This window comes from Taeniopygia guttata, chromosome 2 (assembly GCF_048771995.1).
Source record: "Taeniopygia guttata chromosome 2, bTaeGut7.mat, whole genome shotgun sequence".
NCBI classification, from domain to species: domain Eukaryota; kingdom Metazoa; phylum Chordata; class Aves; order Passeriformes; family Estrildidae; genus Taeniopygia; species Taeniopygia guttata.
The window spans coordinates 123,482,081-123,498,995 of NC_133026.1; the positions used below are offsets into that span (position 1 = coordinate 123,482,081).

The window sequence follows — 16,915 nt, forward strand, 5'->3', positions numbered from 1 at the left end:
CAATGTAACTGTATGATTCAGTGCTTTATTCAATATTTTGTGCAAAGTTTTTCTCTTGAGTTTTCCTTGTGTTATGCATATAAACTTACATGCACATGCCAAAGTGTCTGATGCATGTATGTGATGGATGACATGGCTGGGGGGATGCTGTACTGTAGCCATGTACCAAGCCATCTTTGAGGGGGAGTCACAATAAGAGCACTCCCCATTGCTTCCCTTTTTGCTTGTTTCTCCGCAGTAGCAACATCACAGTAAGATGTTGTATTGCTTAACCCATTCCCACAAAAGTTTAATAAGAGTCAAAAAACCATTGGTTTTATCCCATGACCATGTGGCCCTCCCAGGTGTGCATCAAGTACGGGAGATAGACCTTTTATGTAGAACATGAAGATGTAATGGTTCAAAGTTCTTCTATCCCCTGTTAGCTTCCAGATGTGGTCAGCCACATGTTGTTGCCCCAGAAAAACAGTTTCCAGGTACTGCACCAAAACAGTGTCCTTCCAGTGTTAAAATCAGTGGTCTCAGGCATGTTGGTAGCAACAACAGCTGTGACTAAAGTGAGCTTAGCGGACCCAAAATGAAATCTGGGCAGCCACCAAAGCCTACCCAAAACCATGGAAATTAGAGAAATATTTTCAGTTCCAAATTTGCACAAGTGAAACAATGCTTTAAAATTTAATCCAAGGAGGTACCTACTGTGCTTTTGACTTCTCATGAGTGTTTAATGCTCTCATGACAGTTTTAGGGTTAGAGACAAATTTGAGGGGTGTTGAGCCAACACTTTTCACACATATTTCGTTTATTTACACTGCAGCTTGTTTTGTACATTGCCTACAAAATTATGCTTCATAGAAGAAAAGCCTGGCAACACCAGCAAAATTGTTGTAAACAACCAGAGTGAATGCTCCAGCCTGTGTACAATAGACATGTTAGAACTCAAAATAGCATCAGAGGAAAAAAAACAACCTCCCTTAACAAACAATAAGAACGTTGTTTGTTTTTAAGAAACACTGAGCTTTGTTTTCAGTTTCTAGATTAAGCCTAATTGCCAAAAATGCCTTTGTTACTGCCTAAACCAAACTCAAGTTGGGAAGCATAGTCAATAATTATTTCAATTAAGAATGTACCATCAAAAACCTAAGGGTGGGGATGCAAGAGGTGAACAGTTGTTCAAAATTAAGAGCCTCTTTCTCTTCCTATCCTTCACCTCATTTTTTCCCCTGAGGTATAGAAATTACAGCTTTAATGAACAGCAATAGAAACTGAGTTTCTGAGAAAAACTAAGTTCAAAATGGAGAGCTTTTGGCAGCAGTCTCTCTCCCCCTCTCTTTGAGATCCTTAACACATGCCAATTTTTTCCTCTTAATGCTTGCCAGGACTATTGAATGATGCAGTCACTGTTTTGAACTTAAAACCTCCTGGAACTCTGAGACATCTGTATGGAGGGTGCTTGCTGCCCTGCATATCTGCCAGAACTCAAGACTGAAATTCAGCTTTGCAATCTTAGAAATGAAAATTATCCCAACTGCATTCTGTGTCCCATCATTTCTCTTCCCCTTCTGGCTCTTCCACTCCATCAGACACAAACAATAGTATTTCTTGTACCCTGCAGTATCCACCTTTTCCCATTAGGAACAGAACGCTTGGCAGTCTTCCTGGATACCCATGCTGGTCCAAAATTGTCTCTGGGACACATGCCTTCTTTTGTGGTCACTGGACTGAGGGCTACATCCCTTGCAGAACAAATATTACTCAGTGAAATGAGCAGGAACAGAAGTTGTTCACTAGTGGCTGTTCCTACAAGTGGATGCATGTTGTATAAACAGTAAATATGCTCAAGCTGTCCAAGCCCATGGATTCTGGGGATTGCCTGTCTTCATATCCTTTTGCTACTGAATCTGTTTATCAGAGACAGAAATCAGCTATGGAATTAGGCAACTTAATGGCAAGTTTTTTATTTCTGCCCTAACCGGAAGTACAATTCATAAATTAAACAGCCCTGAGAAAAGCTAGGAGGGGCCCCCCAAAACCTGCGTGCAAGGAAGGAGAGCATTTGAAGTTCTGGACCCTGTGGAGACCACTGATGGATTCAGAGCTAATTATGCAAAGGGCTTGGCTTGGAGCTTTCTAGGAAAAAGAGAATATTTTCTGTATGGTGAGGAAAAGCAAACATGCAAAAGCACTTACTTGATAGGCCTTTGGTGTCAAATTCACAAGCTGGGTGTAGTAACATGGCAGATGTTGGCAAAGTCTGTCAGATGAAAATTCCTGGGGTTTTTTTTGCCTACCTTAAACTATCTCTGAGTCTGTGCAGAATAAGTAGCAAGAACCCCTTGTGATATGATAGCATTCTCATTCTTTTCCTTTGTTGCAAATGTACTTTACAGAAGAATAAATGAATTTGCTTAATCATTAATTAACTACACTTCGAATGGCACTGTGTGGCTGTCAGTGCTGCAACTTTCTTCTTCCTGAAGTATGAAAATTGCATGTACATCACTGGAGACAAATCCCTCCAGATGCAGTTTCTGTTGATATTTCTGAAATACCAAAAGGAAATCTGGACATCAGTGTTATCCATGAGAGATATCCTGGCCTGACCAGATATTAATCTTAAATGAGTTCAGGCATTCCTCTAAATCAGTTTTGAATGCAGCCTAAAGTGTACCCAGCACTTAACATTTCCCACCATACTGTAGTGGAGATGACAAGTGCTTTAAAGCATTGGATTTATGCAGATTTGCTAGGAGGGCAATGGTGCACAAATAGAAATGTGTTTAACTGAAAGGACATGTGCTCCCCATACGGACGTGGTCATGGTTGCTTAGGCTCTGAATGAGTTCATATTGCACTTCTCCAGAAGAGAACATGTGCTAAGTATTTCTTCGGGCTAATTTTTCCATGCTACAAATAGTAGTTGTCATCATCTCACCCAACACACAGGTTTCAAGACACAAGCTGTCAGAACATACTGGAATGTTTGGTGTCTGTGAAAGATGACTGCCAGGAAGTACCTGCCTATCCTACACTGGGTGAGCAGACCCTTAATATCATCTCTGTGTTCATCAGTGACTACCTCAATCAAGCAGTTTGTTCTCAGTACATTGCCTGTTGGAGACTCCTTTGAAGTTACCTAACTCCCTTAGTGCTGCAGGGGACCAAAACACTCAGCTCTTACTTTGTGGTAACCATCTAGGGGCTGTAATAGCCTGACAAGTATCCTACATACATGTTAAAGTGTTTTGGGTTTGTTTTTTTTTTTTTTTTTGAAAGCAAACAGAAAGTTGCTCAGCTTGGGTTCAAAAAAGAATAATTTGTATTTTGAAGGGGTCTTTTTCAATTAACCTAAAATTACTTAATTTATTGAGAACATTCCTGTACAGCCACCCCAGGCACCAAGGTAGTAACTTTGGTTTTAATTTTGTCATATGTGTGGCTGAAAGGCACAGGATAACCCCCCAGGCCTTTGTGAAGGGGTTCCTCTTGCTATAGCACCTCATGGTGGTGTTGCCTCCAGCTCACACATTTCCAGTGGGAGAGTTCTCTCTTCCAAACTCTCTTGTTCTGTGAACCACACAACTGACCACAAACAACCTGAAATCTTTCTGTCTTGCGTTTCCAGCCAGTTTTCAATATAGGCCATTGCTTGGACAATTCCAAGTGGAAAGGTGCATAAGCAGAGCTTTGATAAGGGAATTAACGTGATTTCAAACCTGTGATGCTTTTTCTTTTCTTCTCCCCTTGATACCCATGCATACACATAGCTAAAGAAATACACACACCTATTTATCTCCCTTTTGTGGGGAAATTACCTAGGTTGTGGCCAAACCGCAGTGCTGGTGCAGAGACATACAAGCGCCATGGAGAACCACAAGCTCCATGGTTCTGTGCAGGTTCTTTAGCTGAGGCTTGGAGCTGGACCTGCCAGGATCAAGGCTGGAGCTGTGCTGAGGCAGCTTAGGGGATGTTATCCCATGTGCCAGAGCTGACTGTATATTCTGGTAACAGGAAGAAGCAGGCTGTGCCTGGGCTAGGAGGCTTGTCAGACACCACACGTATTGGAGAACACTGTATTTGAACCCAGGAGCTGCAGCCACAGACCTAGTGGGAATATGGGTGCCATGGAAAAAACTAATCTCACTTTTTAGAGTATCATAAAAAACCTCATACAATGAACAACAGAGAATGGACTTGACTCCCACTCATCTCTTTGCACTCATCTGCTCAATGAGTATTTTAGCTGAAAATTATAAAGGATGGGATCCTTGTCATCTTATATTTCCACGTATCAGTCTTTATAGTGTCAGCTGCAGACATGTCACAGACAAGTGGCAATCAACATCTTTCAGTCATGTACCAAACCTTCAAGTGTTACCTAAGCTGCAAAATCTGGAGGAAAAGAAAACTCAGATTTGCAAATACCTTCCCATACTTCATATAGGTTTGTGCTATTTTTTATGCTTGCAACTACTTCACCACATAAGGATTATTAGGATAATGTGACTTATGTAGCTCAGCCAACTCCTTAACAGAATTTTGTGGCATAAAGGAAAACCAAAATGCTAGCCTTAGAGTTTTGTCCTTGCCAGATTTTAAGGATTAATTACATAAATGTGGTTTTCAAAATAGGTGACACAAACCTTTTGCATAATAGAAATATTTTTTCAGTCCAAATTAGAGATTGCTACCAGATCTTCTTATTTTTATTTAATCTTGTGGCAAACTGAAATCTTTAATAATAATAATGATCCTCGTCAATATTATCTTACATTATCCTAATAATCCTTAATTACATTAACTGATAATGGGATTTACATGCCATTTCAGTCACATCTGTAAATATGCAGATCTTGATTACTTTGGTCAATAAGCTCTTTAGCAGGAGCTGTTTCAGAAGAATCTATTGTAGCTCTAATATGCTTTCTAGCACCATGACACACACAGGATCCCTGTTTTCTGCCTGATCTGGCAGTTCTCTGTTCTTGCCTATCAGTCCTTCCACAAAGGCTGCACAGAAATTCCAATTGTGTGAGTTATATGAAAGGTCAATCTCATTTATGTAATAGCCAACTGAGAAGTAGTGCTGAAGTATCTTGCTAGCTACAGTGCTAGGAAGATCATGTCACCGCAGTTTTGCACCTTTGAAACAAACCTGTCAGACACATTTTCTACGAAGCAATGTCAAGTCACTCTTTAGCTCCAATGCTTTCTAGTTCAACATAATGCTGTGCTCCATGAACACAGGATGAACTGGGAGTCTTTGAGTGAATATGTACCAAATTAAAAGTAAATTGTCAGCCACACTTCACAGCGACTAATTCTATTTTAAACACCAGGTGTCACTGCAGTATAGTCCTGATTCCACACGGAGCTTCTCTCAGGTTAAAGCTTTACTTTTAAGTGGTATCAAAGCTCATGGAGAACAAAGATGCTTGTACTTGCTGTTCCCAAGTGTGTCCATGCAGCTATATGATTAGCTAGAATCTGGGAAAATTGTTCAATATTTCAACGAGCCACATTTATAGTTCTGTGTGGTTGGCCTCAAACATGAAGCTAACCATAGTAATAGAGCAATTTTATGGCTGAGAGCAACTGTTCAGAATGAAGAATAATAAAAAAAAAATAAATCTGTGAAACAGTTCTCTTGATAATAATGCTGCATGCATTTTTTTTTTTCAGAAGAACAGCCCGTATTGGATAATATTTAACAGTTACTTAATGCAAAATTTATATCAACTTGCATATTTTGCAGCTTCTTGGCCCATGAACAAATGTTCAGGAAAAATCTTCTTCTACATTTATCAGATCCTGAATGATTTTGCACATGAAATATTCCTTATTTTTATGAATTCTCTTTTTGATCTATAACCTTATGAGTATTAAAATATACTTACCTAGATTAAACATTAAAAAGCCATCACTTTGACAATGAACAGATACAACTAGTCTGTCTAATTTCTTCAGTCTCCTAGCTTAGTGTAACTAATCCCTGTCTGCACTGTGAATTTTCCAGGAACCTGTTCATCAGTAACTTCTCAGTATTAAGTGGGCAAAGCTGTCCTTTTCCTATCTGTAATTAAAGATAATGAAGAGAAAGGTGCAAGTTACGGAGAGTGGAAACCCCAAAAGGTTAGGTACTATTTTAGCCTAATGCTCTAGTGTACAAAGGAGCCTTGTTCCAGTGACATGCTTAAAACATGACATTTCTTTGTGTTAGACTTAGAAGCAGAATCTGTGTTACATATTCAGCAGTGGTCCTCAGTCACCTGCCTCTGAGATGCTTCAGGATGCTCTTAGAAGTATTTCTACACAAATGAGGCTTGCTACTGACAGAGCAGTGCAGCAAATGGATGGGGAACATTACCTAGAGAGCATCTATAACAAAGGAAAAGGAATCAAATGCCACAGTAAGTTCAGAGGATAATCCACAGGGCTGGTAACTGCAACTTTAAAAATGCTGAAAGCTGCACAACTTTGAAAGGCTCAGACCCAATATTCTTACCTGCATTGAAAAGCATAGTTCCACTACATTCATGGCAGTCCCTGCTTTAGTCAGAGACAACTTAAAATTGGTGCTGTTGTGTGCATGCTTGAATCTCGACAGGATTGTGGTTTTGGGAGGAGTAAGGTGCTATATATCACAAAGAAGTCTTAGTAGTTCTTGTCAGATAATGAAATCAGCATGAAATTCCCAGAACAAACAGAATTCTATAAATGCAGGTTTTAAGACCTGCAGGATAAAAGTGACTGCAAGGACTGAATAATGTATTTGTTAAGAAAACAACAAAAAGAAGCACAGGTAAACCAACCAACCAACCAACCAACCAACCAACCAACCAACCAACCACTAAAACAAAAGACAAAACTTATTTATTGTGGTTTATTCTGTCTGGCTATTAAATTTATATATAGATTTTAATCCAATGATTTTTGCCAGGATTTTTGAATTAAATTAATTTCATTGCAATGTAACATGTTTCCCATTTGACATAATTTACATGGATTTCCAATAAATTCGAGTTATTTGCAAATAAAATAACCAGTGAAAATGGCAGACCCTCTTTTAAATGCATTCAGAGAATACAGTACAGAATCATATGATTTTTTTCTGCATATAAACAAGTAAATATTAGGATGCTACTGTACATAAATAAAACCTGAATTTTTTATTACTGACCTATGTTCTTACTTTTAGATAACTGCTTCATGTGTTCATGTAACATTTTTCCCTCAGAAATATTTACATAAAACTTTCTACATTTACAGTAAATAACCATAATTGCCTACTGTGCTTTCAGCAGCCAAAAGCTGAATTGGCTATAGAAATATCTGATGAAGATTCTTGGAACAAAGGTATGACTAAATGACATCAACTTGTGTATACTATTACAAAATATTGAGAGGAATTTAATGGCATTTTTTAATTTACAAAATGCAATTTAGTGTCGGATCTGAACTGCTCTAACAGTAGGATAAGCCCTGCAATTACAGTTAAACTACTATTTATGGAACATACATTCTGCAAAACTACAGTATTTTGAGTGTTTGCAGTGGTGTTGATAGAAGTATTTCAATTTCAAACAGGTAGCAAGCCAAACAACCCTTCATGTAGCAAACAAGCCTTAGCTGATGCCATCTCAGAAGTCTGCATGCACTGGCTCCATGCATTGTGTTTATGGCACAGTTGTTGAATCACTGAGCTGCTCTCACTGCCCACAGAGCTTCGCTTTGCAGGATATTCAATTATATCCACTCTACGATAGCCAGGACAGGCCTAAGCTTCTCTTTTCACAAGCTCATACTGTTTTCAGGATTTGTTTTGTTCTGTGTCGGGGATTAGAGACTCAAATAGTTGTCCAGAAAACACTTTTTGTTGCTAGAACATTATGTAAGAGAACTTTGCTCAGAGATATTCCAGGAGCACGTGTTTTTTCCATTATAAAACAATGGATAAAATAGACAAGTGTCTTTATTTACAAATTCTTATCCACTATGTTCTTAGTATGCAGTGTTCCATATGTAAAGCAATTTTATGCTGAAGCTCATATAACACCCAATTTTAAGTGACTCTTACTGAGGCATGATTTTAATAATTAGCGATTAGACATAATTATCCATATAACTGACTATTTTCTGTTGTTCTTATGAAAGTCATACCAACTCACTAACATAAAAAAAAAGAAAATACACTTAACTGAAAATACAAACAAAAATACCTAACTTTTAAACCAAACTTCTAAACTCTTAGGGCCCAATCTTGCAGCCTTGGCGCATGCAAATAATTCTATTTAAACAAAGTACTCCAGTTAGAGTTGGGTTTTTGTTCATTTGGGTTTTGGTTTTGTTTTTTGCTAAAAAGCCATATAATTCAAGTCCAGATCTACACATAGTGCTGACATTAGTGCATGTACTATTGTCCATGTGTGGTTTCTAATAGAACAAAAACAGGTATTTAGAATTTATTCATTTCCATTCTGTTGATATGGAGGCTTGATAAAAGATAATCCAGCTGCATCATGGTTGGGTGGTGATCACTTGCTCCTCTCTGTATATAGGGAATACTGAGAAGAATAAACAATGTTATCCATCTCTTGTGAGACTCTCAGCAACTCCTCCCTTTACTGTAAATGTTTCTACTTTAAAAATCTTTCAAAACTTCTGGGGGAAGTACAAATGAAACTTAGCTATTGTTACTTTATCTTTCTTCCTAGTTTCTGCAGTGGGCTGTACCTGTCTTACCCTGACGGAGCTGACAGCGAATGCTCTTTTGTGAGTCTGGAGGTGGGCTCTTAGCACGCTTTCATCCAGAAAGACCGGTCAGGCTGAGGAGAAGCAGCTCACATCCCCTTCCTTAAGTTAAAGGGGTTGGGACTGTGAAGCAAAGGGCCATTTTGAAGTAGTCATCACCACAGAGATTGAGATGAGATGAGATGATGAGATGAGATGAGATGAGATGAGATGAGATGAGATGAGATGAGATGAGATGAGATGAGATGAGATGAGATGAGATGAGATGAGATGAGATGAGATGAGCCCTGCTGGAAATCATGAAGGTGGTACATACATGAAGAAACAGAGGAGCCACCACAGTGGCTCATTTCAAAGACCTGTCTGCTGGTAGGATGCTCTGAGGAGACTGGGTATGTGACCTTTCTCAAGCTCAGATACAAAGACCAAATTCCAATATCCTCAGAATGTGAGAAAGCAGGTTCTTGTGCTCTTAGATGTCTCTTTAATAATACATTTAAACATTGTGAAAATTAACATCTTATATGTGTCTTTGAAAGTCATGTGTGTGCTTGCAAGCTACAGAATATCTTGCTTGGAAAGATAGTGAAGACCTCCACAGATGTCCTCCAGACAGGATGCTATTACCCCAAAACATCAGACTTAAGTCCAGGCTTCTAAATCTTACAGGCACATTGAAAAGGTCCCATTCAGAATTGTTAATGTGATGCAGTTTTGTGCCCTCTGTACAACTGTTATATTTCACTAAGGACAAAAGAGATTCTCAGGTGGTGACAGCTGAACATAGTGGGGAAGAGCAGTTCCATAAATAAGAAGGTAGTCCAAATCCCACCTATGCTGGAAGTTAAAATATGAGTTAAAATTGTTCTTTTCTTAGACATTAGGAATTGAAAACATCAGAACTGTCTTTTTTTTTTTTTTTTAATATTATTTGTAAGGTTTAAGCCCCCCTCCTCAATATAGCAAGATTAAAAGGATAAGAGTTGGTTATATTGTCTTGTAGTGAACAGAAGGCATTCTGAAATCTCAAATGAAGCATTCTGAAGTCAAGTGATACTTACATACCTTTTAAATAATCTGAGCTGATTGTTGCATTATCATAAACTATAAGAAATAATGTACCTGCTTTCTAAACAAAAAAAAAAAATTGTATTTTCTGTACAAATACATGCTAGTTAAAATTAGCCAATGAATTTGCAGAAACAAAACCCTTGTCAGACTGTGCTATTATAACAATAAACAAACACCACAAATGAAAGCAAATATTTAGGAATGTGTATGGCAAGAGAGCACCACATACAGTAGTCAAGTAGGCTGTGCAATAACAGTGAGCATCTTTACCTTTTCAGAAACATCCATATTTTTAGGCACTTTGCTATCATATTTATTGTGACTGTCCTGGCCAATTTAAAACTGAAGGCCTCCAGAAACAAAACCTTGCAGCTTGTAAAAACAGAACTGTAAGATTTATATTATCCATAGACTGGGCACAGACTAATGGGTATGTAATGCAAATATAAGCTGTGCATTTCTATGGAAATTCGGGTGGCAGAGCTAAAATGTATCTACATTTATGTAGACACTCTTGCTGACCTTTTGATTATATGTAAATTAAGTTTTATCAATTAATCAATGGGAACCTTGTATTACAAATAAGTTGTCATTTTTCTCCTGTTCAGGAGAAAAGAACAGTGCCTACTGTATGTGATATTCTAATGCACTTCTGGAAAATCACCAAATAGGTAATTAAGTTTTGTAAGCCTGGGATATTTTATGCTGACCAGCCAAGGGGATTGTCTCTCCTTAAAGAAAGGGAACCATGTATTTTTAGCTCTGTGATGTTCCATTTGCAGCATTTAACATAATCCTGAACACATGTTGCTTGCCAGCAAGGGATATATATTATATATATTTTTTCTTTTCTGAAGCTAAGATCTGCTCTGGCAATGGCTTCAGCCACCACCATCCCAGAAGAGATGCTACAAATCAACTTCAGCACCAGGATATGAAATCTTATTAACAGTAATTATGTTCCCTTCTCCCAGGAAGAGACCTGCCCTTGAAAGTCTTCAGCACACCACCAAAGGAGCATCTGTCAGGCTAAGCATCTTTCTGCACTCTTCTGCTTTGCAGCAGACTACCACACCAAATTATTTGTGAGGCACATAAAAGCCTTATTCAGGCATACTTCAACCTCAAAAAATAAAACTCATCTGAAATAACTGGTTATTTTCCTAAGACCAAGAGTCCCTCACTGGAGTGTGGTCCAAATTAAAATGTTTGATACAGAAACAGATTTCTTACAGTCATGTGGCAAACAAATGTATATGCACAATAGGAGACAGAAATGAAGTCCTTGAGCTGGGCTATGATGTTTCCAGTCCCACAGTGCACAGATGAGAGTCCTGTCTGTAGCTGCTTCCAAGCCAAATCACCTGGCCTGAATGGCTGTTTTTAAACACTCGTGTCCCAGCCTAGGCAGGGCTGGCACATGTGGTGGCTCCACCCTGGCTGCGGTGAGATGAGCAAGAGACAGGGCAGCACTGTCAGCTTTTGTAGTCAAGAGCAGCACAGTAACGCCAAGTTCTGGAAAACAGACAATGCCAGAGAGAGCATTCTGTGTCACAGCTTTACACATGCAAGCCATTTATCCAGCATCTTATAAAAGCACCATTGAAAGGTTGAACTGAGAGCACCGCGTGTACAGAATTGTGTTCAAAACAGTGGACAGGAGCTGTTCAGGGAGCCATGGAGAAGCATGCAGCCCCGCAGGATAGATTCCTTGAAGGCACAATAGATGAGGGCTTGGAGAAAAGGCAGCTGGTCATCAGCCACTTGAAACTATGGGGATGACCCAATTCTGGGTTACTTATGACAGTGAATCCCCACACCTACTCATCCCTCACTCCATGGATCCTGCTACATGTAAGCAAGCCTGCAATTTATATTAATAGAAAGACTGAAGCAACAAATTGTTCACAGTTGACATGAACACGACCTCCCTGAATGCTTGCTATTGTAAAACCTAGGTTCTTCAAAAGAAGACTGGTAATTCTTATTGCAAAGCTTAGTCATCATAGCTACATTACCGGGCTTCTTAGTGGATGTGAGTGACTATTTAGTGTTTATGAGTGACTATTGCTATTGTAGGGCTAACTGAGGTCCAGTACATTAAATGTGTCTCTATAAAGATGTTTCCAAGTTGGGACAAGTAATCGTTGGGGTTGTCCCTTTGTACTTTTGAATTAAACACATACAGTATGGAAGAGAATATGGAAGTATTAGCTGCTTAGTAGAAAAGGCACTATAACTGATCTAACTGTGGTAATTAGGTACATGCCCATGCTACAGGTATCTGCAAAGAGTTTATTTCTCTCTGTGACTGAGAAAGTTATTGTACACTGGATGACTGGTTTACATATTGGATTAGCACTGGTTTAGGTGTGTGGTAAGAACAGCTGTCATGGAAGACACAGATTCATGAAGAGATGTCTGAACTGCATTTCCTATTTTCTACCAGTTCCCAGAGGGAAATCAAAAAGACCTTTTCACTAATGCAGTTATATACACATTACAGCTTATGTTGGCCTTACTGTGGCAATTTGATGTGAGATCTTACTGTACAGTTGTGCCAAAAAAAGGAGGCAAAGAAATAGACTATGAAGCTTTCCCAGAAAACATTACCAGGTAACAAATGCTTCATTTTGGATGTTGACATTTATTTAGGGATATGGTGAAAGAGTTAAAAAGAGCGTAAAGAGACAAGTAGAAGAGACTCCCTTTTCTTTACAGTCAGATTAATCTCTTTGGCGATTACTGCTGGAAAAAATCTTTCTATCAAATATATTAATGAAAAGGAAGCATTGACAACAGCCGTAAAGGAATAGGTGTTACTTCTGGGAAGAGTGAACTAAACCAGAACCTTGATTCTTTGTCAAGAAATGTAAATACTCACTTACCAAACTTGGACTGAATTCTAAAACATTTTCCTTTAGCATTAGACTACATAATGGAGATTGCAGGGGAATTATGGACTCCCCCATACATCCTTGATCAGGAGGGTAATTCTTTTTTGCAGCTTTTAAGTCCAGTGTGTGTGTGGGTCTCAAGGCTGAGGGCAAGTACACATCCCAAAAGCAGCAATCCAAAATGTGAACTGCTTCTCCATGAGACTGAGGTCTGATGGACCATTAAAAAGTTGTGACCATCCTGGAAGTCATTTAAACAGGAAGGAATGTGCCACTGCCACAGGTCTGCAGACATGATACCAGCTCCCAGTGCAAAAAGAGAGGGGGAGGAAAATTTTTTTTTCATTGTGTAAAAGGGAAGTTAAGGGGGTCTTAGGAGCAGTTGTCAGAACAGAAGAAAGAACAGAAGGACTTCTGTTCCTTCCTACAAAGCAACATTTCTGATCTGGTTAAGAAAGACAACAGAATGACTGGACAGTCCTCCACCATCCTTTGACCTGGTGGTCTCAATGGGGGTATTTCCAGAATGATGTTTGATTTTCTTCTTTTGCACCTTAAAATTTACAATAAAAAATTCAGTGCTATTCTTTGCTATCAACTGGCATTGTCTCAAGATATCTTTGAATTTGTTTTGAAATTGAATCTAGTGAGCCTGACAAACCTTGTGTTCCTACTGTTTCTCCAAAAGCAGTCATCCATGTAAAGGGATAACTACATCTTGAGATGTATTTGGGAATTTCAGGAGTTGAGGTATGCCTGCCACTAAGCTGCAGGAGTCAGACTGAGGACTACATATATAAACTGGTACCCCTGAGCAAGGAACAGACAGCAAACACATAGTTAAAGACTAAAGAAATTCTCCAGACAGTATAACAAATCTTCTGAAACATGGTGCATCTTATCTTTGGCCTTAAACGGTGTGAAGTAGAATGAGAGAACATTCAAAGGTGAACAGAACATTCAAGGAAACAGAAACAAGAATTTTTATAAAGGGAAAAACTCCAGAAAGCAGAACCACAGTCATCCTTAAAAAGCACTGAAGTGGAAGCAAAGGGTTTGCTGCAGCTGTCAAAACATGGCAGCATGGTCAAGAACAGGATGGATGTAGAGTGGTCTGAACTGCTTCTCCTCCAAGGAAGAGAGTCGTAGATCAAGTGTGCTGCACTGTTGCACAAGGTCAGGAGCCACAAAGTTTGAACCCCCCCCCCATGGGCAGAGGTTGACTGCACAATTGCATTGCTCCTCAGAGCTGTACTACTTGCAGGCAAAGCCTGTAAATCAGCACTCTTCTCACAGTTATGAAACTATTTCTAATAAATGTGTGTAACCAGATCTATGTTTGCTCTTTATAGTACCAAGTCATGTTGAGAACTGACCAAGGATCCGAGAAGGGCTCAACCTTCAAAACCCAGTACCAATTGAGCTCAAAGTAAACCTGTTTTGTTTACTACAGAATAAGCCAACCTCAGTTTATGTACTGTTTATTTTGAATTAAAAATAAACTGCTCTTCAAGCACATGCCAGATATTATGGATGTGAATGTTGCCAAGCTTGCACTATAAGTTATACTTGTGTCCAAATTACAAGTGTATGCTTATATACATTGGGATATGTGCACATGCATGTCACACAATGCTAGTTCTTTACTGTTGGACTATTCTCGTACCATTGTACTATTTACTGTATTATTCTTAAAGGAAAAAGGTACCAATCCAGTACCTGATTATTTCATCCTAGCACTGTACTTTGTTTTTCACAGTAACAGAATAACGTGGCATTTTTGAAAAGCCAGTGGCTTTCAAACTGTTTGTCAGAGGCCAAGTAGGTCTTGGCTGCCCTCCTGTTCCTTTTAGCAGAAGAACATAGAGGACCAGTGGCTATGCCTGACTAAATCCCACTGTCTCTTGCCTCTTTTTTGCCCTTTGGCAGTGTTCTTTTACATAGACTCCATGGTTTTAGCTTGAAAACAGCAAGGCATGATCCATTTCCCTGCTCAAGGAGACAGAAAAAGCCAACAAAACAACCCCAAAGCAATTTTCATTTATCTACTTTTGAAATAGGAAAAAAAAAAGAAAAAGCCAACCAAAACCAAATAAAGCCCAAATAAAGAATTGGTTTCCTCCTGTTACAAACCCCAGTAAGTTAATCTACAAAAACTGTGATGAAAAATATGTTGTAAAAAATAAAAGTATTACTCATTCAATACAGTACATAATTTTTCCTATATAAGAAACTAGACAAATATTAAAATATTTAAGTCTTTAAAAAGGGCAAAATTCTGCAAAAGAAAGTACTCAACACTACTAAGGCTAGACTACACATTATGCCAATGCATTCATTTGCACAATTTTTGCAACATGACAATGATCTTGTGTGTGTATGTGTAGGTATTTATGTCCATTTGAGGGAAACAGTGCAAGAATGCTAAGGGTGACCACTGCCATTTTAAAGGGGGATTTCACAAATAATCAAACAAAACCCCTTTAGGTTTTTAGGAATTTAGGGTGTTTTCAAAGTCCTACAAGTACCAGTACACATCTCAAATACTGCAAGTCACATTCCACAGCCCTTGACATTAAAAAAAAAAAAAAAAAAGAAAAAAGCCAGCAGAATTAGTTCAAGTGCATTTGGAGTCGGTCCCTTGTGAACTACTGTTGTTTGCACTTTAGTTGCAGTGAATGTAAAGCCACAGAAGTGAGTGCATCTTCCCCAGCCCTGCAAAGTAAGTCTGAGTTGAGGTACAATTTTCCGTGGTTTGCTCAACATTGTGGATGCCAAAACTTGAATGAAAAATTATGCTTGAAAAACACTTTGAAGAAAATTACATAAAATAATCTCTTAAAATGAGAAGCTAGTTTTGTGTAAAGGTAGTCTTTTTGGTACATAATCCTACCAGGACAGCAAGCATGGCACTCCTTCCCAAATTACGTTTGCCTTGGAGCTAATAATAATAATAAAGAAACTTTACATTGTCCTGGTCATCTTTCTGACCTGACGTACCCTTTCCCATGAGCCTTGATCCACCACCCAGAAAAACCAGCAAGTATCACACCCTGGCTGAAACGTACATTGCTTCTTCACAACTTGTGTTCCACAGGAAAAGCACTTCCCTCTCCACATTTCACTTGTCTTTTGAAAATAACAGCGGGGAAATCTGCTGCCAGAGTGGTTAAAGTCTGGTGAATTCCCTGTGGTGCTGCAAGTCCCCTATGCTCTCGTAGTCGTTCTCTCCTGAAGGAGCAGTGTGGTTTATGTTAGGCACGGACAAGGTCCTGTCTTCCTCTTGGCTCACTGACTGGATGGCTTCATAGTCCGGCTCCAGCTCCCCGTTTGGTCTGTCCACTGACTGAGGCACAGTGGTAGAATTTAGGGTGTTTTCAAAGTCCTTCACACTTGCATAGAGGCCACTGCAAACAGACGGGGACCTCTGAGATGCAATTTCTTGAATGCAGGTGTAAGGAGAATCCAGTGCCTTGATGGCCTGTCCCGGCTTACTCACCGATGAGTACATGGCTGAGATCTAGGAAAAGGAGACACCTGCTGAGTATGGAGCATGCATAGAGCTTGTGCAGCAGTCTGTACCCTTGTACTACAAGGATGTTGGCTATTTAAGAAAAGACGGGATCTTCTGATAAAAAGGTATCTATTCTAAAAGGATATGATTTTTTTCCTTGAGGGGAAAAAAACTCCACATATTTCTTACAAATCCTTCCTTTTCTGGCATGTATTTATAGATTGGTTTTCTCTCAAAAAAAGAATGCTTTATAAAATAAGTTTAAAAATGTAAAATTCCTTGAATATAACACCCTGGTGAGAAAATTAGAACTGGGAAAAAGGGAATGGCTTTGTGAGCAGGAGCTCTTGCAAGTTTTAATATGGTCCTGGAGTAAATTTGGACTCAAAAGGGAGAGAGGCATCAAAGGGAAGATCAGATTGAACTGCTGTAATGAAGGATGCTGTCTGATCCTTAGGGTTTTAAAAATTATTATTGTTACTATTTTTAATGGTAGTGGCGACTTTTCTGCTTTTAGAGACACTGCAGTAGAAGAATAGTTGATTGTTTTTGTGGGCAGGACTAAATAGGCACCAACACATGTGAAGACAACATTAAAAATCTGTAGTTAAATTACTCACACCAGATAATAGCAAGTAGTGCCAATACTGATATTCAAGGTCTGCTCCATTGACTACACTTTGCC

At 39.0% G+C, this 16,915-nt stretch overlaps 1 protein-coding gene across 10 annotated transcripts in view; it reads right to left on the reverse strand.

The window, feature by feature from the left end:
- Window positions 1–6,866: 6,866 nt before the first annotated feature.
- Window positions 6,867–16,915, reverse strand: part of PAG1 (phosphoprotein membrane anchor with glycosphingolipid microdomains 1) — a 111,488-nt gene continuing 101,439 nt past the window's right edge. For 8 of the 10 annotated variants that reach the window (XM_030266366.4, XM_072924787.1, XM_030266362.4 and 5 more), the window contains one exon: window positions 6,867–16,236. In XM_030266366.4, coding sequence (XP_030122226.4) covers window positions 15,886–16,236 — 351 coding nt within the window. In that variant the 3' untranslated portion in view covers window positions 6,867–15,885. The remainder of the gene's footprint in view (window positions 16,237–16,915) is intronic. The other 2 variants (XR_003958943.4, XR_003958942.4) reach the window with 2 other exon arrangements.